Genomic DNA, 27,472 nt, shown 5'->3' on the forward strand with positions numbered 1-27,472 from the left:
TATTAAAGGGCAGAAGCTAAGGCCAAAAGGGCAATGACACACGAAGTTTTATAAAAGAATGATCTAATTAGACAGAAACCCTCACAAAAATGAAGTCTAGGATATTTTTGTAAAATGAATCAATTGAAATCAACTATGAAATGAAAATTATCATTTCATGATTCTAATAAATTTATCAGGAAAAAAGACCAAAAAATTATTTCTATAATTATGTTAACTATATTTCTTATAATTTTAGTAAAAAAATTTCAAGTCAAAGTTCTAGTAAAACTATTTATGAAAATTCAGTCCCTGATTTAAGTGGATTTAATTTAAGTGACCTTCTGGTATTGGTTATACTCAATAACTTGTTTTAATATCTGATAGGGCCAGTCTCTCCTTTTCAATCATATTTAGTTTTAAAAATTTACTCTTATTCATCCATCCAGCTGATATCATAGAAATTCATTTAAAATCCCTAGAAATTAATTTAAATCTATTGAAATCTTTATTGGAATTCATTAAACCTCTTTACCAATTTAGGAAGAATTAGGTAGTCTATTAGAAATATTCATCTGTTGATGCCTGGTGACCTAGTTTTTAGCAGCAGAATATATATTCTTCTCAAATTCACATGGAACATTCTTCAGGATAGACCAAATACTGGGCCATAAAATAAGCTTCAAGAAGTTTAGGGCAGAGGGTGGCACCTGGATGTCTCAGTTGGTTAAGGATCCAACTCTTGATTTTGGCTCAGGTCATGATCTCAGAGTCCTGGGATTGAGCCCCACATTGGGCTCTATACCAAGTGGCGAACCTGCTTGAGGATTCTCTCCCTCTGCTCCTCCCCCTGCTCACACTCACACACTCTAAAATACATAAATCTTTAAAAAAAATTCAAGAGGACTGAAATCAAGTGAAATATGTTATCCAATCACATGGAATGAAATTAGAAATCAGTAACAGAAAGAAATAAGGGACATTCACAAATACATGGAAGTAAAACAATGAACTTGTAAATAACCAAGGGTCAGAAAAGAAACCAAAAGGAAATTGGAATACTTTGAGATGAATGAAAATGAAGACCCAATATACCAAAACTTATGGGATGCAACTAAAGCAGTGCTTAGGAGAAAATTCATGCCTGTAAATGCCCATACTAAAAAACAAAACAAACAAACAACAACAACAAAACTCTCAAATCAATAACCTAAACTTCCACCTAAACTACACTGGAAAAAGAAGAGCAAAATAAACCCAAAACAAGAAGGAAGGAAGTAATAGACCACGGTAGGAATTAATGACATGAAGAATAGGAAAATTAAATAGACAACATCAACAAAACCAAAAGTTGATTCTTTGAAAATATCAACAAAACTGGCAAACTTGTAGCTAGACTGACCAAGAAAAAAGGAGAGAAGACTCAAATGTTTAAAATCAGTAAAGAACAGGTGTTGCTACTAACATTACAGAAATAAAGATGATTATAAGGGAATGCTATGAATTATATATACACTAAGAAATTAAGTAATAAATGAAAGGTGAAAATTCCTGGAAGGACACAAGCTACTAAAACTGACCTCAGAAGAAAAGGAAAATTTGAACAGACCTATAACAAGTGAAAATATTGATTTAGCGATCAAAAAATGACCTATGAGGTCCAGGCCTGATGACATCAATGGTGGATTCTACCAAACATTTAAAATATAATGAAATCTTTCTATCTGCAATGACAGGGATAGAGCCAGAGAGTTAGGTGAAAGAAGTCAGTCAGAGAAAGGCAAATTCTGTATGATTTCACTCCACTGTGGAATTAAGAAACAAAACAAACAAAGAGGGGAAAAGGGAGAGGGGTGCTAAGAAACAGACTCTTAACTATAGTGAACAAACTGATGATTACCAGAGGGGAGGTGGATGGGGGATGGGTTAAATAGATGATGAGGATTAAGGAGGGTGCTTGTTGTGATGAGTACCAGGAGATGTGTGGAACTGTTGAATTATTATACTGTACACCTGAAACTAATATTACAACTGTACGTTAACTAACTGGAATCTAAATGAAAACTTAAAAAAAAATAAAGTATAATTAATTACTGGTTTTCCACTAGTGCTTCCAAAAAAATAGGAAGGACTACTTCCCAACTCATTCTGAAATCAGTAAACTGTGATGCCAAACCAAAGACTTCACAAAAAAAGAAAACTAGAGACCAAATATCTCTTAAGAATACAGACACAAAAATTCTCAAAAAAGTACTAGCAAACCAAGCCAGCAACCTATAAAAAGGATTACATACCATGATCATGATCTAAGACTTGAGTGCAAGGTTGTTTTAGCATTTAGAAGTCAATTCCCATTATCACTAGAATAAAGGACAAAAATCAACATGATCATTGCAATAGACACAGAAAAAGCACTTGACAAAATCCAACAGCCCTTCATGATAAAAACAAACAACAAACAAGATATAGAAGGAAACTTCCCCAATATGATAAAGAATTTTTTTTAAGATTTTATTTATTTATTTGACAGAGAGAGAGTGTGAGAGAGCACAAGCAGAGGGAGAGGCAAAAGGAGAGGAGAAGCAGGCTCCCCGCTGAGCAGGGAGCCCAATGCGGAGCTCTATCCCATCATCCTGGCCCTGGGATCATGACCTAAGCCAAAGGCAGATGCTTAACCGACTGAGCCACCCAGGCACCCCAGGAAAATATTTTGAGATTAATGTAAATGAAAATACAACATACCCACAGCTAACATCACACTTAATAGTGAAAGACTAAATGCTCTTCCGTTAAGATCAGGTACAAGACATCTGCCCTTGCCACTTCTATTCAACACTGTATTAGAGATTCTAGTCAGGGCAACTAGAGAAAAGGGGGGGGCATCTAAGATTTTAAAAAGGGGGGCACTAGGAATAAATTAAACTATATATGCAGATGACATGATCTTATAAATAGGAAATTCTACAGAATTCACTAAAATCTATTAGAACTAACAAAAAAGTTCAATAAGGTGGCAGGACCCAAGAACAATATACAAAAAACAATTGTATTTTATGCACTTGCAATGGACAATCTAAAAGTGAAAAATTTTTAAAGTTCCACAGATAACAGCATTCTCAAGAAAAAATGCCTAGCAGCAAATTTTTTTTTTAAAGATTTTATTTATTTGACAGAGAGAGATCACAAGTAGGCAGAGAGACAGAGAGAGAGGAGGAAGCAGGCTCCCCGCTGAGCAGAGAGCCCAATGCGGGGCTCGATCCCAGGACCCTGGGATCATGACCTGAGCAGAAGGCAGAGGCTTCAACCCACTGAGCCACCCAGGTGCCCCATCCTAGCAGCAAATTTAAAAGAACTATAAAACTTATATTTTGAAAACTATTTTTTTCAAACTATATTTTTGTGGAAAAAATTTAGACAAATAAATGGAAAGACATCCTATTTTCATGTACTGGAACACTTAATATTGTTAAGATGGCAGTACTCCCAGTGATGTACATTAATGTACAGATTCAACATAATCCCCATCAAAATTTCAGCTAGCTTCTTTGCAATAACTGAAGTTGATCCTAAATAATCCACAAGAAGGAAATTCAAGGGACCCAGAATAGCTACAAGTCTTTCTTTATTTTTTAAGATTTCTTTTTTAATTTACTCATTTGACACACAGAGATCACAAGTAGGCAGAGACGCAGGCAGAGAGAGAGAGAGAGAAAGAGGAAAGCAGGCTCCCTGCTGAGCAGAGAGCCCGACGTGGGACTTGATCCCAGGACCCTGAGATCATGACCCGAGCCAAAGGCAGAGGCTTAACCCACTGAGCCACCCAGGTGTCCCCAGAATAGCTACCAGTTTTGAAAAAGGAAAAAGAAAAGTTTTTATTTCAAAACTTGCTACAAAGCTATAGTAATCAAGATAGTGTGGTTATGGCATAAGGATAGACAAATAAATAAATGGAATAGAGCTTAGAGTCCAGAAATAAGCCCTCACTTTTACTGTCAACTGATTTTCAGCAAGAGTGACAAGATAATTCAGTAAGTAAAAGAATAGTCTTTTCAATACATGGTGTTGGGACATGATAAATGGATATCCACATGTAATACAATAAAGCTGGACCCCTATCTCTCATAATATATAGAATTTAACTCAAAACAGACCACAGTCTAAATGTAAGTAAGAGCAGAGCTCCTGGGTGACTCAGTTGCTTAAGCGTCTGCTTCGGGTCAGGTCATGATCCCAGGGTCCTAGGATAGAGTCCTGCATCAGGCTCCCTGCTTCTCCCTCTGCCTGTCTCTCATGAATAAATAAATAAAATCTTTAAAAAAAAAAAAATAAATCTAACCGCAAAAATAATATACTTCTTAGAATAAAACACACAAGGAAGTCAACTTGGGATTAAGCAATCCTTTCTTAGACACCAAAACATGAGCAACAGAAGAAAAAATAAGTTGGATGGCATCACATGGGAAGACCTAAGCCCAGGGAAACAGCATTCTAGTAAGAACAGTATGAAGGCCCTAGGTGGAAAGTGGATAGGGCATAGAAAGTACACCAGAGTGGAAGAAGCATGATAGGAGAAATATTTGGAGAAATGAGCATAGGCCAGTTCATATAGAGCCTTGAAGGCTATTACAAGAAATTTGGACATTCCTCTAAATGCAGTGGTAATCACTGGAGGATTATATTTTAGGGACGGATATGTTCTGTCTGATACATGTTTTTGAAGAGGACTTTGATTCCTGTAGGGAAAAATGAATTACAGCTGGGCAGGGAACAAGGAGACCAGCTTAGGCTTTTGCAGCAATCAAGGCAAGACATAATGATGGTGTCAAGAGAATGGATAGATTGGATATCAGATAGATAGATAGACAGACAGACAGACAGAAAGGGATGTGGAAGAGCTGAAAGGACTTATTAACTGAACGTAGGAACTGAAAAGAGAGTAAGAATAACTTCTAGATTTTTGGCTTCAGCAACTGATATATGTTGTGTAATTTACTGAGAAAAGACTAGAGAAAGAATGGGTTTGGAGGCAAAGCAGCATGAAAATCAGAGCTTTGTTTTGGTATACAAAATTTGAAAATCTTTTAGTCATCCAAATGGAGATCTCAAATAGCAAGGGTAATATACATGTCTGGACCAAGGGTAGGAGCCAAGCTTGAGACAGAAATTTGGGAGTCATTCATCAGGCCTAGGTAAGATCACCCAGAGAAAACATCTAGACAGAGGATAGCAGAGGAGCTCAGACTAAGGCCCAGGGCACTCCAATATTAAAAGTGAGCAAAGGAGGAAGACCTGGCAGAAGAAACTGAAAAGGAGTAACAAATCATGCAGGAGGAAAGATGGGTTTGTGGTGTGTAAAAGAATAACTCAGATATTTAGTTACTTACATGGAAATGTAGTCACATGACGTAGACAATGAAAAACCTATCAAAGAAAAAAGACCAAAAAAAAAAGCAGGGCGCCTGGTTGGCTCAGTCAGTTAAGTGTTTGCCTTCGGCTCAGGTTTTGATCTCAGGGTCCTGGGATGGAGTCCCACATCAGGCTCTCTGCTCAGCGGGGAGTCTGCTTCTCCCTCTGCCTGCCACTCCCCCTGCTTGTGCTTTCTCTGTCAAATAAATAAGTAAAATCTTTAAAAAAAGGGGGGGGGGACCCACCACCACCATGGAAAGAGGTGAGAAAGCCGAGAAAACAAAGTACAATCTAGCAACAGTTAAGCTTTGTTTATATAGCTTTTTGGTAAATTGATTAGATGGCAGCCAGCAAAAAGGCTGAGCAGAATGTCCTTAAGCAGGCTAACTGATCATCAAAGAAAATAGTTTCAGGTTAAGAATTTGCCAAAGCCTTGAGAGTTTAGCCATGGAATATATGCAACAGGCTTTCTTTGTGTATTTTTTAGAGTCTACTACGTTAGGCCAGGTGCAAACCATTCCCTCATCGGAATTTCTCAAGTATCACAGAAAGAAAAAGAGAAAGAAAAAATCTCAAGAATATGGAAGCCAAAAATCGTAATCAGGAGATCCAAATTAATCTTACACAGGGTACCTTTCTACCAATGGTTCTCAAACTTGAATGTGTATCAGGACCACCTGGAGGATTTGTGAAAACAGATTAGTAGGCCCCCAACTCCAAAGTCCCTGATACAGTAAGTCTAGGCCAGGTCCAATAATTTGTTTGGAGTAAAAAGTTACCATTTGATACTGATGCTGCTGACTAGAGAACCACGTTTTGAGTATCACTGACCTAGAGAAACTTGAATGCGTACAGCAGGAAACATGTTCAAGAATGAATGAATATTCATAGCTACCTTCTTTATAACAGTAAAAAACTAAGAACAATCTCAATGTTCATAGATACTTGAATAAATTGTGGTATATTTTATGAAGAATACTATACAGCCATGACAATGAATGGAAGCTACCTGCATCTCTACAGATGAATCTCAATAACAATGCTGAACCAAAAAGGTCACTGAAGTATATATTTGATTCTATTCAGACAGGTCAAAGGCAGTAACAAACAATATAATATTTAGAGACACATACATATGTGGTATAACTGTAATGCAAAATAAACAACTACTAACACACAATTCAGAATAATGGTTATCTGGGAGTAGGGAATGAGAGAGAAACCATCAAGTAAAGGCAGAGAAGTGCTCCAAAGTCAATATTCTGTACCTTAAGATGATGGTACACTTCAAAATGTAAGTAAGATATTTCAATATATTCTTATATGTGTGAGTTATTTCATGACAAAAAAAAAAGCTAAGTAAAAAAAGACGCAATAATCAGCAATGTCTGAGGGTGCTAAGAGCTGAAGAAAGATGAAGCTATAGAAATGACTCTTGAATTTGGCCAAAGGAAGTTTTGTCGTGCTGCAGAGGAGCAATTTCAGAGGAATGATGAGTACAGAAACCAAATTAGAGCAGACTGAAAACACTGTAATACAAGACATAAATTAGAAAAACAGTAAGAGAAGTGCAAATCAAATATTTCAGAAATGCACATGGAAGAAATTACTTTCAGCCAGAAATAATCAACACTTCCTGGAGACGACACATGAGTAATATTTTAGAGGATGGGCAAGACTTGGGCATATAGAAACGGGAAATGGAAGATGTTTCAAGGAACAATATGAATAGTGCCATTAAAAGCATAATTAGGGGCGCCTGGGTGGCTCAGTGGGTTGGAGCCTCTGCCTTTCGCTCAGGTCATGATCCCAGGGTCCTGGGATCGAGCCCTGCATCGGGCTCTCTGCTTGGCAGGGAGCCTGCTTCCTCCTCTCTCTCTCTCTCTCTCTCTCTACCTGCCTTTCTGCCTACTTGTGATCTCTATCTGTCAAATGTATAAATAAAAAAAAAAAATCTTAAAAGCATAATCAAGCAGGAATTAGGTATGTCCGTGAAAGTCAGGCAGTGCAGTTCAGCTGGAGCACAGAGGCAGAATAAGTGGGATACAGCTGGAAAGGTACTGGTCTAGACCTGCACTTTCACCATGGCTGACACTAGCTACACCTGGATTCTGAGCATTTAAAATACGGCTACTATAACTGAAGAATTAAAGTTTTGAAGTGAATTAATGTAAACTTAAAAACTGTTACCTGATTCAGCTATAGGAAAACTTCTATGTATATTTGGAAGAACTTGGATATGTGAATCTAATTTTTCCAAAAGTAGAGGTTATAAAATCGAAATATAGATCAAGTATTTTCAGTGAAAATGTAGCAACTGAATTGAGACGTCCTGTTAATAAGGTGACCAACTATGTAAGTTTTAGCCCTGTTAAGTCCCACAAGCTGTAAGTGTAATATATATTTTAGATTTTAAAGCATATGAAATAACTCATTAATAAAATTTTTAATTACATGCTGAGATATCCTGAATATATAAGGTTAAATAAAATGTATTAATGTTAACTTCACCCGTTTTTTACTTTTTAATGGGACCATCATAAAATTTTAAGTTACACATGTCATTATATTTCTATTGGACAAGCACTGGTCTAAATAAAAGCAGGCCTTGAATACCAACTCAAACTTGGCTATTATTCAGTAGGAAATTAAAAGCCACTAAAATCTTCACATTAGTAGGGGGATTTTTTTGGTTGTTTTTGTGTTTGTTTTTTTGTTTTTGGCAAAAGGAAGTATTGCAACTTTTTGGAAATACAAAAATAATACTGCCCATTAAAAGTTAAAATTTTAAATTAATTCAACAGATCAAAGCAGAAATGAAGTCGCCAAGAAATGGCTCCAGGCCTAGAAGACGTGACTAGTTTATGAAGGCTGTATAATACATAGCTTCAAGCAAGTTTCTAGTCTTGGGTATATGGCAAACCACTTATGAAGAGTTATGTTTAAAACCAACTCTTGTATTTGTTCTTTCTTTTGACAATCATAGGTTTGTAGATCTACTCAACATCTCATTTTCCTACAAACCAGGAAAATTTCTAATCAATATCAGAGAATCATAGATAATGTCGGAATATTATGTAAGTTAACAGTTCTGGTTTTTGGAAAGGAGAATTCTTAAACAGCTCCATCTTGCCCTTCCTCCAACAATGTTCTACATTAGAAAAGTCAGAGGATTATTTTTAATTAACTGCTACAATTCCAAGAAATCTTACCTAGCACCCTGATTGACCTCTTCATCCCCCACTCCAGTAACCCATAATTTAGGGAACATCACCACCATCTAACCAGTTGCCCAAGTCATACAATTTCCACTTCAACTTGACGCCAAGGAACTTTTCAAATTCCACCCTCTAATTTGTTTCAAATTTTCCTGAATACTTCACGCCATCCCCAACCATACAGTTAAGTATGGCAGAATTGGTAGTGAACTATATTTCTGCCTCTGTATGGATTCTCTCATTCGTTTTATGGGTCATCCAATTTACTTTCCTGGTTTTAATGCCCAAATTGTATCTAGCTCAGATCTTTCTCAGATCTCTCTCAACAGAATTAGAAATCCAATCATTTGCTAGGAACATCCACCTGAATATTCCATAAGCATCCCAACCTCAAAATGTCCAAAAATTCAATTATCTTTTCCATCTAAATGTTGCGATTAGAATTTCCACACTAGAAAACTGGACATTAACTTATCTCCCAATAACCAATTAAGTCCCTCCCATTTTATCCTTCTTGTCAAATCCTTTCTCTATTTTTCATCACAACCAATCCTCACTTGAACTCCCTTTAACAACCAATATCCAAACTTCATAATGGGACCTGCAAAGCCATCTGATAACTGCCCACTTTTATATTCAGTAATTGAACCATAAGACACTACTTGTACTCTGTACATGCAGTAGGTTGTATCTCATCTATCTTTTTTCATCTGCTCTCTATGCCTAGATAACCTTCTTTTCAATTTCAGGAGTGCCAGCCTCTAATGTCCACCCATGGAAGAAAAAGTAAATCTAAGTACACAGGTTCTATGGGTTTTAAAATCTAAGAATCAACAAAATGACTCTATCCTGCTGCCCCTAGCAGAGGTTCTCAGGTGTTAAAATCCACCATCAGGAAATATTTCTGGTCATAAAGTTTCTCCAATGAGGCTTAGAGGCAGTAGCTACTCATGCTTACTGGACCAAGAGAATGAGCATCCTGGACATTCAGTTTCTTTAAACCACAAACTTTTGGTTTCTAATTATTTTCAGTTCTTAAGTACCTGTTCCTCAGCATCCTTTTCAAAAGAGCAGCTGCCCAAATTCTGCTTGATTTAGCATCCTCTGTTGAGTCATCTGGAAGAAGTGACTTGCCGAGATAAGTCTAGGAAAAAAGGGCGAAGAAGCCATGTAGATGACCTATAGTAATGTGATATTACTAGGAGCAGTGAGAACTGCCAGGTCAATCTTATTAAAGGAAATATTCTGGGTATATGATACAATAAATCATTTTTCACTCAGAGCTCACAGCTTGTCATCCAAACAGTCAATACTGTACAAGGAAAATGTGATGAAGTCGAATATCAGGCTTCAGCATTCACAAGGTATTTAGGACTCAACAGACCAATGAATATGAATATGGATTTTATAAAAACTCGTGTTCCACACATCAATTTTTATGAGCTCCCCTAAGAGCTCAAAGGAGAGGAAACTTACTATTATATCTATACTAATTAAGACATGTTTAATAAATGTGAAACTGAACTAAAATATGGCTCAACTATTATCTGCCTAATGTCTTCTCCCTCTATTAAGATGCATAAGGTGGGAGGCCTGGATGGCTCAGTTTGTTAAGTGTCTACCTTCAGCTCAGGTCATGATCCCAGGGTCCTGGGTTCAAGTCCCATATCAGGCTCCTTACACTCAGCAGGAGCCTTCCTCTGCCTGCCTCTCTAACAAATAAATAAAATCTTTAAAAAAAAAAAAAAAAAAAAAGCATAAGGTGCCTCTCTATACTCCTAGAATTTCTTCTGCTTTTTTCTCTCACTATATTTTCCACACTATCTTTTAACTTATCTGTTCCATGTTCTTCCTCTAGACTGGGACCATCTTGAGGTTTTGGCCATGTCTTTTACATCCTTGCATCTGTAACATGTAACAGTGCCTAACCTTCGTTAGTGATTTTAAGTAAGAGTCTACCAACTGACTGACTAATCAAATCTTCTTTTTACTTGATTAAACCATGAAAAATTCTAAAGCAATGCTATTCAAAGAGGCTAGCCCATAAACTGTTTATAATGAGATAAGGAGTTTTAAGCAGAATGTATAAAAGAATGGCTTCCTTTTTTGAGAAAGTCTTGCTATGAAAAAAATGTCTAAACAGTGCTGCTTTTGTGATAACAGCTTATTTATAGTCTTGCCTCACTTTGATCCAAACACTTGAGAGTTAGAAAAAGACATTTTCATAAAGAAAAGTAAGATGCTGAGGAATGGATGGATAAAATTAACTTTAGGGTCTTCATCCATCTTTATGAACATATATATATTTACACATCCCCAAGAAAATTTAAAATAAAGGCATCTATTCACTGGTTAAAAAAAATAAAGACACAGGGCACTTAGAAAGTTTTTTTTTAAAAGCCAAGACACATTAAAAAAAAAACCTAATAAATTTTTAATTAGAATTTTTCCTTTTTTTAACAGGACAAGTAACAGATTACATCAAACTTCAGAACTTCTCAAATATCTAGTTATTATACACATTCCCATCTGTCTTGCAGGGAGGGATCTTGGTCGGCTTAACAGTTTCAGGTAAAATAAGCTGCGTAATAGTATATATTACAATAATAAATGTACAATGTTTACATAAAATATGTTTTAGAAGCAAAGAAAAAAAAGATGCATCTGCATCAAAAGGCGACCTTTTAAAATGCCACAACTATTTTTTACATTCACTCTTGCAACAGGTCACAAGATGGGGGTCACTAAGCTCAGATAAATCACTATGATGCACATAAAATACAGAAAGATTGATTATATTATATATTATATATATATTTATATTTTCACACTTTAGCATCTGAAACATCATAAACTGAGAATTTAAAATTTATTCTCTTCAGATAACAAATCATTTTTTATTCTTCATAAACATGGTGCCCACAAAAGCACACAGGTAAGGCACAATAGGGTTTTCTGTTACAGAACAGTGTGCATCATGTTTACTTAACCAGAAAACGTGCATTATCTGTGCAAGTTCATGCTGCAAACCCAACACATATACAATTAAACAAAAAGGAAACTGAGCTTTAAACAAAATCAAAATTGGTACAATTCCAGCTGTTTCACATATTCATTTGGACTGACAAGGATATATCAACAGGTTATTAAAAAAAAAAAAAGCCAATTGTTACATTACAAGTAAACTCTGCTCAGCATCTATTTTAATCTGAAATCATAAACAGTAATAAAGCAACTTTACTGAAACAAGGTAAATACCGAGGCATAAAGCGACGGTCACTCGTGCATTTACTATATTGCAAGCTGTCATGACCCAAAATTTCAAATATAATTTTTCAAATACACATTTTGCTGCAGCAATATGCCCTGCTTTAAACTTGACATACAACAGGGGAGCTGACATTTCATTAAATTATAAATAGATTGGGAAAGTGACTTAATCCCAATAGTACTATGTCATAGTCCTAGTATTTATAATAAATACAGCTTTTCACAAAATACTTTTCCAATATCTGCCAATTGCATCTTTATTGCTCACATAAATTTGAATCCATTACAACTGAGATCAGAACTTTCACACAAAATCATACTCCGACATTTTTATATAAAACTTATAAAAGATATTTTAAACTTGTATCTAATACTTCCAGGTGTTTGGCTGTTTGATCTATGTGATAGTACAGCCATAGGTATATATATGTGTGTATATATACACATATACACATACATATATATACACATACACACATATATACACATACATATATACACATTAGATTATGAATAAAATAGGAAGCTTATTTTACTGCTTTAATGCAGACATCCTCACAAAACAAGACTACTTTCGCCACCATCAGCATTTATACATATATACAAAAGCCAGGTTAAGTACATGTACACCCACCTATGCTTATATGTAACTGCTAAACCCAAATTAGTTTTCCTGTATTCCAGCTGTAACAAATGAATCTCTTACAAGCAATAGAAACCTAAGGTTAAACTGGGAAATTAACAGTTTTACCACATTAGCCTGGTAAGGAACTATGCAGGTGACTGTATACAAAAATTCACAACATTAGTTCACAGGAGATTATGGAAATACAAGAAGCCTCTTCACCATGCTTTTGTGTGGTTATCCAAACACTCTGTGGTGCAAAAACACAATCACCACATCTGAAAATGCTTAATAAAGTCAATGTTCCTCATGCAAAACTTTAAATGCATTGGCTTAACTGAGCTCCAAAAACTGAATGAAACAATTGTTCTGACCACTTAACACTGCTGCCTCACTGCTAAGTCCCTTTGGAACCTTAAGATTTCTGGAACATTCAAACAGAGCTGTATTCAATAAAAATATTACATACAAAAAGCATTTAAAAGGAAGACAGGAAGCCAAACAGGAATTTTCCTATTGTAAATACCAGTCCTAGGAGTGGAAGAAAGTCTTTTCAGGAACCTCCTTGAGAATTGGCTAGGCCAGTCCGAAGACGCAGATGAGACATAGAGTTCATATGTTTATTTGATGGCTTCAAGGGAGTATTGCAAGTAAGAGCTTGGGGAAAGCGATGGTGATATCTATCTAGTCGTAAATATTTTACTGTAACCAATTTCCCTGTTGTAAGATAAAAATAATATTTTAGATCTGTAAAAATGTGCTTAATATTTATAGAAAACAAACTGTGGTAAAAGATGTATGAACACAATATGCAAATAAAGTAATCTTAAATAATTACTCTAAAAATGCTGACCTAATTTTCTTTTAATTTAAAATCTGGTATAGTTTAACAGTAAGCCATAATTTATCTTTTCAAAATGTTCATAATACTCAAACTTCTTACCATCAAACCAAGAGCCATGCAATGCCTTAAAAGCTTTTCCAGCATATTCTGGAGACAGACATTTAACATATACACAACCCTGTGATATTAAAAAAAAGAAAGAAAGAAAGAAAAAAAAGAGAAAGTTTTAGTTTAATAGCAACAAATCCAAAATGCAGAATTCAACAGTAAAAGTTACTTTACCTCACGTGAATTTTTGTCTACTGCAATATGAACAATGCCATCATTATCACTGCATTTTTCTAAAATTGCTTCTTGAATTGCCAAATGCCACTGATCCCCTATTTCCCTAAAAAATTAATGAAAACAAAAATCAACAACCATACTCCTAACTCAATAAAGTCTTGTCTCTTATAACATATATATCCTACCAGAATGGGGATAGTTTCAAGATCACATATTGTTAAAACTAGTAAGTAGTTAAGTAAATGCTTGTTATTACCAATAGATAGATTTTTTTAAAAATTAGTATTCATAGTCCCAGACCTTCTCTCACTTTCCAATGTAACAAAGCAAAACTGAGGCAGTGAAGGATTGGCCCATCACAGTAGAATAACTGTGCTGTCATTTTTATGTCTGAAATCTTATGTACCTACTGTCATTTCTTTTCTTCCTAGCAAGTGTTAATACTTTAATGAGTTGCAGTGAACTCGTAAAAGCTGAGTATTGTTGGGGCACCTGGGTGGCTAAGTCAGTTAAGCAAGCGTCTGCCTTCAGCTCAGGTCATGATTTCAGGGTCCTGGGATCCAGCCCCCGCATCAGGATCCTTGCTCAGAAGGGAACCTGCTTCTCCCTCTCCCTCACTTCCTGCATATGTGTGCATGGGCCCCTGCCCCACTCTTTTTCCCAAATAGTCTTTTTTTTTAAGTTGAGTATTTTTTTTTTTTTAATTTGAGAAAAAGAGTGAGAGAGAGCACGCATGAGCAGAAGGAGAGGGAGAAGCAGACTCCCCACTGAGCAGGAAGCCCGATTCGGGGCTCGATCCCAGCACTCTGGGATCATGATCTGAGCCCAAAACAGACACTTAACTGACTAAGCCACCCAGCCGCCCCACATATTACTTCCTTTTTTTTAATATTTTCAAATTCCTAAACTTTAGGAAAATTCCTAGTAAATGGTGTATTCTGAGCTTCTCTTCTTCAAAATAATGGAAGAATAATACAGGACAAACATTCTGCACCAAGAGTCACTTACTATTATGAGAGCCTTAAGATTTCCTACTATAACAGTACTTACTTGTCTTACTTGTGAGATATAGATGGTGGGACAAAGGAAAAGCGGCTACACTTGAAATCATAAATCTTCATCTCAGGTAACAAAATACTAACCCGGCACTAATTTCCTAATCCCTGAGGTATGAGAGGGGCTGTTACTACAGTGCTTCCCCACATTTCCAATTTTGTTGTCACTTATTTGGAATCTCATATCAATTATTTCTTGAAATAAATGAGTTATCAGATGAGACTTATGGGTATTTTATATGTAATACATATAAATCAGGTATTTTTTTTACAAAACAGAATCTGACCTGTCATATCATTGGACAAATAAGCACTCATCTCTAGGAAGCAAATTCTAAAAATTATTACAGCTCATATATGAAATATTAGAGATTTTAAGGCAATAACTTTTGCCAGTGCTAACCTCTTGGTGCATGTGCTGCTGTAATTATATAGAAAGAAAAGTTTCTCAAATACTGAATGAACAGAAAACTCTCAAATACTACATGGACAAATAGGACTTACAGAAGGAAAGTGTGTATGTACATCTTTGCAGAGAATTTTTTACAATTAGAGATTGGAAGTTTAAAGATAACAGGTATTTTTATGTATATTGTCTGAGGCAAAGAATGTTGGCGGAAGAGACTTAAACACTCAATAAAGGGTACTGTTTATCACCACGTGTATCATTAATTTGACTCCAGCATTTATCTGCTGTGGGGATTCACAGTACCTACAAAGATTTGTATAAGTTTAACAAATTATTCTACAACTGGGTCTTTTGGCCAAATCTTTGCCTGAAATTTAACAAAAGACGAAGAAAAAGAAAACACAACATTTCTGTAGAGATTCAAAAGTAAAAGAGACTGTTCAATTACAGACATAGCATTATAAGAATATTCCAAATATTCCAGATAAAAATTACATATACCTCTGATCGTAATACTTACATAACTGGGTCAAACATATTTCGAATCTTTAGACATGGTGTCAAGCTATTTGGCGGTGAATTTCTTCTATCTAAATGAAATGCTACAAAAGACAAATTAGTTTTACTATTTGTCACTGTTCTATTTTGTTGAAAGGTATTCAGTCATTCATTCTTTTTTTTTTTTTTAAAGATTTTATTTATTTATTTGACAGAGAGAGATCACAAGTAGGCAGAGAGGCAGGCAGAGAGAGAGAGAGAGAGAGAGGGAAGCAGGCTCCCTGCTGAGCAGAGAGCCCGATGCGGGACTCGATCCCAGGACCCTGAGATCATGACCTGAGCCGAAGGCAGCGGCTTTAACCCACTGAGCCACCCAGGCGCCCCAGTCATTCATTCTTTGCAAAATATTCACTGCATGCTTTTACTGGGAGCCAGACCCCTGGAAGTTAAGGTACATCAGAGATACAATCATTGCTCTCACAGAGTCTGCAGTTTAGTGGGTGAGAGAGTTGAGAAACCATGTCAGAAACAAAACAAAACAAAAAAACAACAACAAAAAAGCCAACCCTGTAATTATGGAAAATCTTAAGAAAGAATAATACAGGAAGCTGTGAAAGTAACTTAAGGTAGTCTGGAAATATCAGATAATACTTCACTGAGGAAGTGAAATTTATTCTGGAACCTAAAAAATAAAGAATAAATAAAAGTAGGCAGAGTAAAAAGATCTATAAAGGACATTTCAAGCAAATATGTTAGCTTACATACAGCCCCTGAGACAAGAAGGAGCTCACTGTAATCAAGTAAACTAAAGTGCGGTCAACTAAAGTCAACTAAGATAGCCACTGTGGCTAAAGTGAGAACAGAAAGATAAACCTTAAGAGAGAGAAGTCAGATTACTGAGGACCATGCAGATTACATTAAAGTGTTCAGACATTACCATAAGAGCAACAGAAAGCCACTCCAAGCTTTCTTTTTTTTTAATATTTTATTTATTTATTTGACAGGGAGAGATCATAAGTAGATAGAGAGGCAGGCAGAGAGAGAGAGAGGGAAGCAGGCTCCCTGCTGAGCAGAGAGCCAGATGCAGGACTCGATCCCAGGACCCTGAGATCATGACCTGAGCCGAAGGCAGCGGCTTAACCCACTGAGCCACCCAGGCGCCCCACTCCAAGCTTTCTTAAGGAGAGTAATAATTTGATGAGATCTGTCTTTTAAAAGTATAATTTTAAAAAAAAATTTTTTAAAAAGACTGTTAAATAAAGAACTGATTAAACAGAAACAAAAGTGAATGCAAGGAGACCAGCTAGAAGGTTACTATAGTTGTCTGAGAGAGAGATGATACTAATGTGCATAACATGGGCCAGAAATGCTGATGGAGGGAAGTGGATATAATTGAGGACATATGGAGTAGATCTGATATGGCTTGTTTAAAGAGTATACATGGGAGGTAAGGAAAAAATTAAGGATAACTCTCAGGTTTATAGTGGAACTAACTGAGAAAGGGTATCATTAATTAGACAGGAATGGCAGGGGAGGTCCATTTGGTGAGAGAGGATACTAAATTCATGCACATGCTGAATCTGTGGTGCCCATATCTTAGCAGACAATTGTACAGGTGAGTATAAAAATCTGAAAACCAGAAGACTTAATTCAAGATAGCACTTTGGGAGTTATCAACATATCTATGGTAAATGAAGTCACAGCATGACATCATCTATAAGTGGAAGGAAGACAGGCAAAATGAGAAAAGAGGGTGGCCTTGAGAAGCTCCCAACACTTAGAGGTCCGGGAAAAGAAGACAGTCCAGAAAAGAAGATTGGAGAAATGGTCAAGGTAACAGGAAAACAAGAAGAAAGTAGCATCCCCAAAGCCACAAGAATCAAGTTTTAAAGCAGGCGCAACTGTTAACACTGCTACGTAAAATGAGGACAGAAAGGGAACAAGGGAACATGTCCACTTGGCTTAGCAATATGGATGTCTGAGAGCTATTTCCTCAGAATGTGGAGGGTGCAAAATAGATTGGAGTCAGCTGAAGAATAAAATGGGAGGTAAAAGTAAAAACAATGAGTAAACTGTTTAATGCTATTTGGCTATAAATAGGTAGAGAGAGACAGAGTGATAGCTAAAGAACAATGCACACTCCAACAGTGTGTGTGTGTGTGTGTGTGTTTTTAAGGTTTTATTTATTTGAGAGAGAGCACAAGCAGGGGTAGCGGGAGAGGGAGAAGCAGGCTCCCCATTGAGCAGGGAGCCCAATGCGCGGCTCCATCCCAGGACCCCGGGATCATGACCTGGGCCGAAGGCAGACACTTAACTGACTGAGCCACCCAGGTGCCCCTCTAACAACGTGTGTTCTTAAAGATGAGAAAGACTGTACGGCATGTTTAAGTGCTAATGAAAAGATCCAGTATAGGCAGGGATTTAGTACACAGTAAGAGAAGAGACTTGAGAAGAGCCGATAGGATCCAGAGGACTTCAATACCATTCCCTATGGAGGACAGGGCTCAGGTCTTCGTTAAGTGAGAAAACCCCTCAAATGCAATAGGAGGTGAGGGTGAGTGTGGATTCTGGCCGTGGATTTACTTGGTGGTGGAAATCTGAGGCAGGTAAATCTGATTGCTTCTATTCAAGTCATCAACTGAGAATTAGGAGACAGAGGGCAAAGGTCTGAAAGGATGGAAAGAAATCTATTACTGAGTAGGAAACTGAAGGACTGGTAAAATATGAAAAGAACATGAAAGTCAGGTAGTACTGAGGGCCTAACTGAGGCTGATTACTTATGATGTACCAGTCTGCAGAACTATATGATTTTCTACTGTTACGCTCAGCTCCTTGCACATCAACAAAATCCTTTCATCCATGGTTGGATATGCCAGGCTAAGATGAAGGACAGGTAATGCCTTAAGGGTAGCAGCAAGAAAAGGACTGGAGAGAGGGATGGGTCATGGAAACTAAGATGGACAGGAAAAAAAATAAAGATAGGAGGAAGACTGAAAAAGTGGAAAAAGTAGGTACATCGAAGAATTGAAAAGTCTGGGAATTCCTAAAAAAATTTAAAAATATATATATATATGTATATATATATATAAAGCAGGAAAGTCTGAAAGATGAGTTAATGGCTCAGAGTATACTAATGGATTAAACAGGTGACAGGGATTAAGGTGGGTACTTGTGATGAGCACCAGGTATTGTATACAAGTGATGAATCATTACTACACCTAAAAGTAATATTATACCGTATGTTAACTAACTGGAATTTAAATAAAGACTTGAAAGAGGAAGAAATAAAAAAGACTTGAATGTATCAATTAAAGATTTCAGAAGTATCTAGTGAAAAAAAAATGTCTGGGGTGTGAGTGTCCTAACAGTGCCTGATATGGGGTGGGGCGATGGTCACTAGACATGAAAAATCTTTGCCAAACCCTAGATCAAGTCTGTGAACCTTATGGGGGGACGCCGGGGTGGCTCAGTGAGTTAAAGCCTCTGCCTTCGGATCAAGTCATAATCTCAGGGTGCTGGGATGGAGCCCCACATCAGGCTCTCTATTCAGCAGGGATCCTGCTCCCCCACCCCCCGCCTGCCTCTCTGACTACTTGTGATCTCTCTCTCTGTCAAATAAATAAATAAAATCTTTAAAAAAATTTTTAATAAAAAAAAAGAAGAAGTCTGTGAACCTCTAGTACCACCCAGACATCCCTGGCAGTGTACAGCTCATGTTCTTGGATAACCTTTTAGTTGAAGGCAATCTGAGTTCCTTAAAATTCCAATACTGGCCTGGGCCAGCAGGGAATGAACCAGAGAAAATGGAAGCACTAATACCATCTTATCCTAGCCTAGACCCAAGGACCTAGGAGAAGTTATTCCTGGCCAATTCTAATCACAACGTAGTTGTGAAGATCAAACCAATTTTTAGGATATATACTTTGTCTTCCCAACTAAATTGTAATCACCTCCTGGTACAAGCAAAGAGGCAGTGATTTCAAATACCTCAGGAAGTATGTTTAGATCCTTCAAATGAATGCTGTTTATTCTGAAGACTACATGTGTCAGAAACATAAAAAACTCTCCCTAGCAGGTATGGTTTGATTTTTAACTGGTGCTTTAAAATGCCATTAGAGATACTAAAGCTATGCAAGAATGCAATTTATACTTAACTACCATTTAGAAAATGAACTTAAAATTCACTACGGTTGATTATTTAACAATTATTTGGAAAAAATACTATTAAATGACAACAGCTTGTAGTGGGAGTGAATTCAAAAGACTACTATAATTATCAATCCTCCAGCCATGTATCTTTTAATTAAAGCACTATTTATAAGAGGATAAACATTAAGCCTCTTAATAAGTTAAACTATCTTTTCCCATAAACCGCCCCACCCCCCCACTATAGTCCCATTTACAGCACAACATTTGTGTCCAGATACATTTAAACGAAAGAAAAACCAATTTATGTATTAATATTTTTTACAAGCAAAGTCAATCAATTATATTTAGATAGACTATACATTTAATTGCATAAAATGTAAGTAACAGATTAGAGCTATATGTTCTTACATGAGGCAATTTAGATAATTATCATCAAGAAAAATTCCACCAACTTCTCTTTATTCAGCTCCTGTAACAAATTCTTTTATGATCAAATTCTTAGGAGAACTCAAATCCCTTTTGCTAGGAGTCTACAGACTTTTACCATTCTAATGCTCCAAAAACTTGAATTGGTGTACTTCAAGCAAATGGCTGCTAGGTTCTACCTCTGGATTTTTGGCCTTCAGGATAACATAATCTCAGCCACTATATTATTTTTCAATTTACTAAAAACAGGTATCTTCTTTTACCCTCAATTCCTTTCTAGATTCAGTAACTAATTCACTGCAACATTTTTAAAATCAAAGACTGTCAAGAAAAGGGAGATTGATTTTAAAACTCTTCACATTGCGCATTTGGAAGTATTCAAATTAAGATAGCTCAGTACTTGGCATAGTTTGGTAGTTTGTAAACATTTACTATACTGGAACTTTGATGAAACGAAGCAGCAGGACATTTTAGAGCTATCAATTTATGTTGAGTTTTACAACTATTATAATTGACCTTTTATCAGACCTTGTCTTATATCATACTTACATAGTCTTTTCCTATCTAGCGAAAATGATAAAACGAAAATAATAATCTGAGGTTTTAAATTCTAGATACAGAACATCCAATTTCACACACTTAAGAGTCTGTCATTCCCCCCTACTAATTTACACTTGATCTTACTCAGCCAAAAGGCCAAGAAGCAATCCCCCCTACTAATTTGTAAGAACAACTTAGATTACCTAGGTCAAGAAGTTGTCTTTAGATTCATCTTGAAACCTCACATTTTAAAAATAAGACAACTACAATGATTAAAAAAAATTTATATGAACAAAATAATGACCTTTTCTAGAACTTCACAAGCATATATGAGCACTAACTGCTAGCTATATGAAGAAATTAGGCTGAGAATACACAACCATTACAATCAGGCAACTAAGGTAATCAGATCTGATTGGCTTTGCATTCTTCTTTTTTTGTTTCAAAGGACCCTTCTGCAGACACCTTTTAAAACAAGAAGTTTAATGTTTAGTGTCACCCTTGGCATCATCAAAGCATCATTTTTATGCCATGATTACTGAAGACTATTATTATTCAAGCTCTTTGAAAGTAAAAATCAGAGAAGAAAGGGAATGAGCGGATTTTACTTTTTTGCAATTTCAAAACAATTTACTTAATTTTCTCATAAATACTGTGCTTAGCAAACATTGAGAAATATGCTTTTATCCAACAAGATTTAAAGAAACTCAACTGACTACTAGTTCTGAAATGCACATTAAACTAACTGCAAGATTTAATTTTGCGACTAACCGTCTAAGAGATTCAAGTGAGGTAACAGTTACTACTAGTAGAGGTTTGGGAACCTAAAGCAACCAATCACCAAGCCCTCCTATATACTTACATAAACCTGTTTTGCAACCATCCAAGCACTGAGAAAAATATGGACAGACAGCCACTTAAGCTACTTGGAACAAGGGATACGCAGGTGGATGGTCTTAATGAAAAAGAGGCAGGCAAGCAAAAATTGGAAAAAAGAGCAGTTAAAAAGTTATGTTCTACTTTTATATGTTTTATATATATGTAAAATATAAATTATGTCTTATCTGCATAAAAATTAGGGGAAAAGAATACAGCTAGATCTACAATACTAAGTTGCTTTAAGTGAAAAAGGAAAAAAAAGTAATGTGTATATAGTGTTCTGTTATGGTGAAGACAAACCATTATGTTCATATTTGCAAGGAGAAAAGTGGAAGGATATGTAGGAAACAAACATTAATTCCTTCTTTGATATGGAACTGCAAAGGGAGCTTTGTCTTCATATCTTTCAACAGTACTATTTTATATTAAACATGTAAGACTTTCACAGTTGAAAAAAATTAGAAAAACACTATGTTTATTTTTGTTGTTTAAAAATACATACCTTGACCTTGCCACACTTTAGAAGGTATTACTAATATTTTGTCACAGGAGGCAGAAGGCTGGATCCACCGCCAAACTAGAAAATCCGTACCACCTATTCTTCGTGTCTCTGTGCGAACTCTAGACTCATTAGCAGCGAGGAAGTCAACAGCTCTATCCCAGACTTTCTTCATTTTTTTCCTAGCATGTGACAAAATGACAAGTTTACTATCATCTTGGCTTGTCATCTTTTTCAAGTATTAGTAAGTGAACGCAATGGCTATTATTAATCTGGTTTTCCTTGGCACTGCCTATGAGGTTTTTTCCAAAGAAGATTTAGATGCCTAAAGCTCACTTCAGATTTACTGAATTTCATTCTCCAAAGGTGGGGCACAAGCATCAGCAATCTTCCCCCCCAAACTCCACCACTGATTCTGGGGTGTTGCTATGGTGAAGAATGATGTGGTAGGATATGGAATCATCTTTCATTTTCAAGAAGTTATTTATTAGTCCTTTTAATTAAAAAGCTTCATTAACAAAATATTTATGGCATTATTTGTAAAACATCACTGGCTATTGTCTGTCTCTGTTTCTTTATTAAGATGAAATTAAAGGAAATAAGGTGAACACTGGTAAGAATAAAAAATGTATAAAAGTGATCATGATTTAGGAATCCAGTTGTTTATTATGCCACTCAAAATCAGGAGGAGAACAGAGGGAATTTAGAAAGAAAGGAGAGTTTAAAGTACAAAAGTAAAGCCTGTGCAATAAAGCAGGTCTACTTGAGAAGGGCCACAACTCTCAATATAATCTTTATAACTTCAGAAGATGCCAAATTCTGATCTACTTCAACTCACGATACTCTGAACGTACTTGTCATGAGGTTGTATTAAGGAATCTTGTACATGTGGAATAGGCATGTAAGGTTGTAAGTCTTTATTTTCCTGGCAAGCTTCATTATGACTTCGTAAAACATCTGAAAATATAACACATTTACAAATGAATCAATAACTGGACATCATACTGTAATTTATCACATAACTACTATTCAAGAAATAGTTTAGATTTTTATAAATACTTATACCTATAATCTTCACCACCATATCATACATCTGCCTTGTTTCCTCTTCTTCTTTTGTCCAGCGGTATTTCATATAACGCAGAACAACACAAACCATCACTACACCTGCAATATTTATACATTTTGAGTTTTAAAAATTGTGCTCAGTGACATTCAGTAATATTCATTGCAATCTAAAGTTACTGTTACACTTGTTAAATCTGATATTAACAAAACAAAGCAAAAAAGGAGAACTCTTATGACAGTTTCCACAGTGATTATTTTAACTGCCGTAAGGGATAATGGAATAAGACTTCAAAACAGTGGGCTGAATTACCTACAGAATTACAACTACATTTAGTATTTAATGGCTTTAGTATTAAACATTAAGTATTTTAAATTTAGTATTAAATATTTAGTATTAAACATTTTCCAGAGTATTAAACATTTTCCAGAGTTTTACTTAATCCCTCTAGAAAAACCATTTCTTCATGATGTTGACAACTGAACATTTAAATTCTATTATTTTTTAAAAACAATATAATTATGTTTCACAAACATTTTGCTTTGCCACATTAAACCATAAGAAAAGTGAGTTTCCTAAGACTATAAATATACTACACTTTAGGAAAATTATTTTTAAAGGACTGGACCAAAGAAAAAAAATGGTTATCTCCTAAATTCCTAAAGTCAAAAGTCACATAAAATCCAGGAATCCAAATGAAAATTTTAATGCAGGTAAATGGTATTTTTTAAATTAAAAATAATTTTAATGAACTCAATTTATATCTTATCATTAAAACAATAAGCTTAATTTTTCTATGTTCTTGTTCTATTTCCAAAGGCATCAATATGACAAAGTTTTATTCCACCTCCCTTTATACTACTGTTTTCTAAGCCCTTAGATTAATAATGACATTATAAAATAAAAAAAGACAACTTCAATATTATTCTACCTTATGGAAGATTTCTGGATGTGATTTATAATGGCAGTTATCACAGAAGTAAATTCTCAACCCTAGTATTTGGTAAAAAACAGATATGAAAATTCTAGACTATCATGTGTCTTCTTTCTCATTCCAACAACTTACCCAAGCATAACAACAATAACCTGTGGGTGACAGTAATAAAAGCACGTCGAAAACGACACCAGAAAGACATCTGTGGTCTTGTGGACTGTAAAAACTGCACATGGGTTATATTTGTCAGTTGTTCCTCAGGGCCATAACCAACACACCTAGTTAAAAAATAATTAAGGAGACCTTAGAGTCAAAACCACTTCTTATATTATAAAATGGTCAAAGTGGAAATTAAATCCTTTACCTTATTCCAACATCTTTTCCATTTTCTAAAATCCACTTCAAGGAAATATTAAATATATCTTCATATTCAGGGCCTAAATCCTAATAAGAAAAATGGAGAAAAGAACTAACTATTCTTAATTCACATTCATTTGACTCTATCTGTAAGTTATACTATAAATACCATACTTCTATTTTTATATAACTCTTGAAACTATTACATAACAAAAACTATTATTCATTATAGAAAAACAAAAGGAGAAAAAAGTCACAATTTCCCCATCTTTCTAAGATTAGCACAGTTACTATTTTGTTATGTTTTCTTTTTGGTTCTTTTACTTTTACAGATTTGGAGGATTTTTTAAAATATAATTTGTCTTTCAAGTATCACTGTGATAAAAGTGAATTAGCTCTTTTTTTCTTTTTATGGAACACTATTTTTAAATGAACAAATGGCAAACTATTCAGACTTGGCTGTTTCACTGACATTTTCTCAACAAGTGAATGAAGCAAGCATGTCACCTCAAGAAAAACAGCTGACTTTGTTACCAATCATAACATGCAAGCTTTCAAGTGAAAAGTAAAATTTGGAAAAAATTGCATCCATTACTATGACTTGACAACTTCACAATACTTGAAAACCTTTGCAATGAGACTGGTGTGATACTAAAGAATTAAAGACATCAATCTTGAAATGTGTCAACATTGGGAAGATCTGCATATATAGCAAACCAGTATTTTCCAAATGAACATGCATGAGTTATAAAATCTTGCATAGGTAAAAGACCTATTCTACAGGTAAAACAAACAAAGGACTTTAGAGACAGAATGTACAAAAATCACTGATATGGTTTCAAATTGTACACTGCAACCAATATTGAAGAAACTACCTCTCAGAGTTCTGGTACAGTATCGATGAAGAATACGTACAATTATCTGAAGATTATTAAAATACTTTATTCTGTTTTGACGACATATCTGTATAAGGCTAGATTTTCTTGATGTACTTCAACCAAAACATCACAACAGACTGAATACAGAAGTAGATATGAAAATCCAGTTGTTTCTTATTAACCTACATATTAAAGATTTAAAAAGATATGCACAAATGCAAAACAATGCCATTTCTCACTAAATGTTTTTATTTTGGAAAAGTTATTTTTCAAAAAATACATTGTTTATGTTAACATGTAATAAGTTCAGTATTCTTACTTTAAACAAATAAGGAAATTTAAAATTTGATTCAATTTCTAGTAAGGTAAATATATATCTAAATTTATCTATCTATCTCCCACAAAGTCCATTCACAGTCCTTGGGACTGCTAAAGGGTCTTGAAACCATAAAGTTTAAGAACTACTGTACATATGTAGATGATATATTTTTTAATCAAAATACTAAAAATAAAAGTGGCATCCCATTTTATATATTTGTTTATTCCACTTGTTTCTATCACAAAGTAAAGTACTGCGTCAATGTCAATAAACATGGAACAACCTACTTTTTTCCAGGAAACTGTGTTTCTAGTGTACGGCTGGTTATTTTATACTTTAATCAATCCCTTATTAATGAATGTTTAGAGTATTACCAATTATTTCAATATATCAAATATTCAAAAATTCAATAAATTCAAAATTCAAAAATCCAATAATAATTCAATAAATCAAATAATACTGTAATAAATACCCTTAAAAATCTTTCCAGTCAACAAATACTTATTGAGGGTCCAATATGTGCCAGGTACTGTTATAGGACCCAGAGAGGTAGCACTAACCAAAGTAGTCAAAATTCCGTGTGTTCACAGAGCTTATCTTCTATTCAGTATTATACCTTTAATGTACTTTTTTAAGTGCAAAGAATGAATTTCTAAAAGTAGCAGTTAAGACATCATTTTTTTTTTTTTATAAATATTCATGGTCGTGATTATTTATTTGTCTCCCTAAATCAGGTTAAGTGGAGGACATATGTGATCTCATAATCCTCACAATGATCTTACCTAGGAGGTGATGGCTCCCATTTAACAGATGTAAAAACTGAGCCTCTGAGATATTAAACAACATCATTTTTAAAAACTCCTTTAAGGGGAGTCCGGGTGGCTCAGTCAATTAGGCGTCCAAATCTTGATTTCAGCTCGGGTCATGATCTCAGGGTTGTGAGATCAAGCCCCATTTTGGGCTCTGCACTGGGAGTGGAGCCTGATTAAGATTCTCTCTCCCTCTGCCCCTCCCCTCTCTCTCTCTTAAAAAACAAAAACAAAAACAAAAAAGCCCCAGTCCTTTATCGAACTGGCAAGTTGGTTTTTACTACATCAAATTTGAAAATGTAAAGTTTTACGAAGCAAAACTACTCTTGCTAGGCATCATTATTTATGTGTAACTACCAACCAGGATGTTTAGATGGTAAAGAGAACTACAGGTGACCTGTTATCTTAAAAAGAGAAAAAAAAAAAAGTGTGGTCTTTCATCATTATTTATAAATATCAAAAAAACTCATCGCCAATAATAAGGATTTAATAATTGACAAACGGTTTATACATGAGATTACTTCAAGGAAATACTATGCATTTAGAAATGATGATGAGAGGGACGCCTGCTTTTGGCTCAGGTCATGATCCCAGGGGCCTGGGATCCAGTCCATCAGTTCCTTATTGAGCAAGGAGCCTGCTTCTCCCTCCGCCTGCCACTCCCCCAGCTTGCACTCTCTGTCTCTCTCTGACAAATAAAATCTTTAACCGAAAAAGAAATAAAGAAAGAAAGAAAGAAAGAAATGATGAGAGCTAAACAGCTATATGTTTAGAAAAGTAAAACAGGGCGCCTGGGTAGCTCTGTTGATTAAGTGACTGCCTTCAGCTCAGGTCATGATTCTGGAATCGAGTCCTGCATCAGGCTCCCTGCTCGGCAGGGAGTATGCTTCTTCCTCTGACCCTCCCCCCTTCTCATGTTCTCTCTCTTTCATTCTCTCTCAAATAAATAAATAAAATCTTTTTAAAAAGTAAAACAATATGCCATTTATATGTAACTATAAAAATCTGTACTTACAAATAGTAACTA

At 35.4% G+C, this 27,472-nt stretch overlaps 1 protein-coding gene across 4 annotated transcripts in view; it reads right to left on the reverse strand.

Moving 5' to 3' along the window:
* Positions 1-27,472, reverse strand: part of LEMD3 (LEM domain containing 3) — a 78,920-nt gene that overhangs the window by 5,188 nt on the left and 46,260 nt on the right. For 2 of the 4 annotated variants that reach the window (XR_006819507.1, XR_006819506.1), the window contains exons 5-13: positions 24,447-24,526; positions 24,215-24,360; positions 23,148-23,249; positions 22,937-23,039; positions 22,086-22,264; positions 15,612-15,693; positions 13,625-13,730; positions 13,442-13,520; positions 9,647-9,747 (exon numbers count right to left, since the gene is read on the reverse strand). Coding sequence is in view for 1 of the 4 variants with exons in the window: in XM_046010780.1 (XP_045866736.1) it covers positions 13,052-13,215; positions 13,442-13,520; positions 13,625-13,730; positions 15,612-15,693; positions 22,086-22,264; positions 22,937-23,039; positions 23,148-23,249; positions 24,215-24,360; positions 24,447-24,526 (1,041 nt within the window). In the remaining 3 variants the exon portion in view is untranslated. Of the gene's footprint in view, positions 1-5,602; positions 6,063-9,646; positions 9,748-10,687; positions 13,216-13,441; positions 13,521-13,624; positions 13,731-15,611; positions 15,694-22,085; positions 22,265-22,936; positions 23,040-23,147; positions 23,250-24,214; positions 24,361-24,446; positions 24,527-27,472 lie in introns of those variants that run through there. The other 2 variants (XR_006819508.1, XM_046010780.1) reach the window with 2 other exon arrangements.

The sequence above is a fragment of the Meles meles genome, chromosome 7 (genome assembly GCF_922984935.1).
Source record: "Meles meles chromosome 7, mMelMel3.1 paternal haplotype, whole genome shotgun sequence".
NCBI classification, from domain to species: domain Eukaryota; kingdom Metazoa; phylum Chordata; class Mammalia; order Carnivora; family Mustelidae; genus Meles; species Meles meles.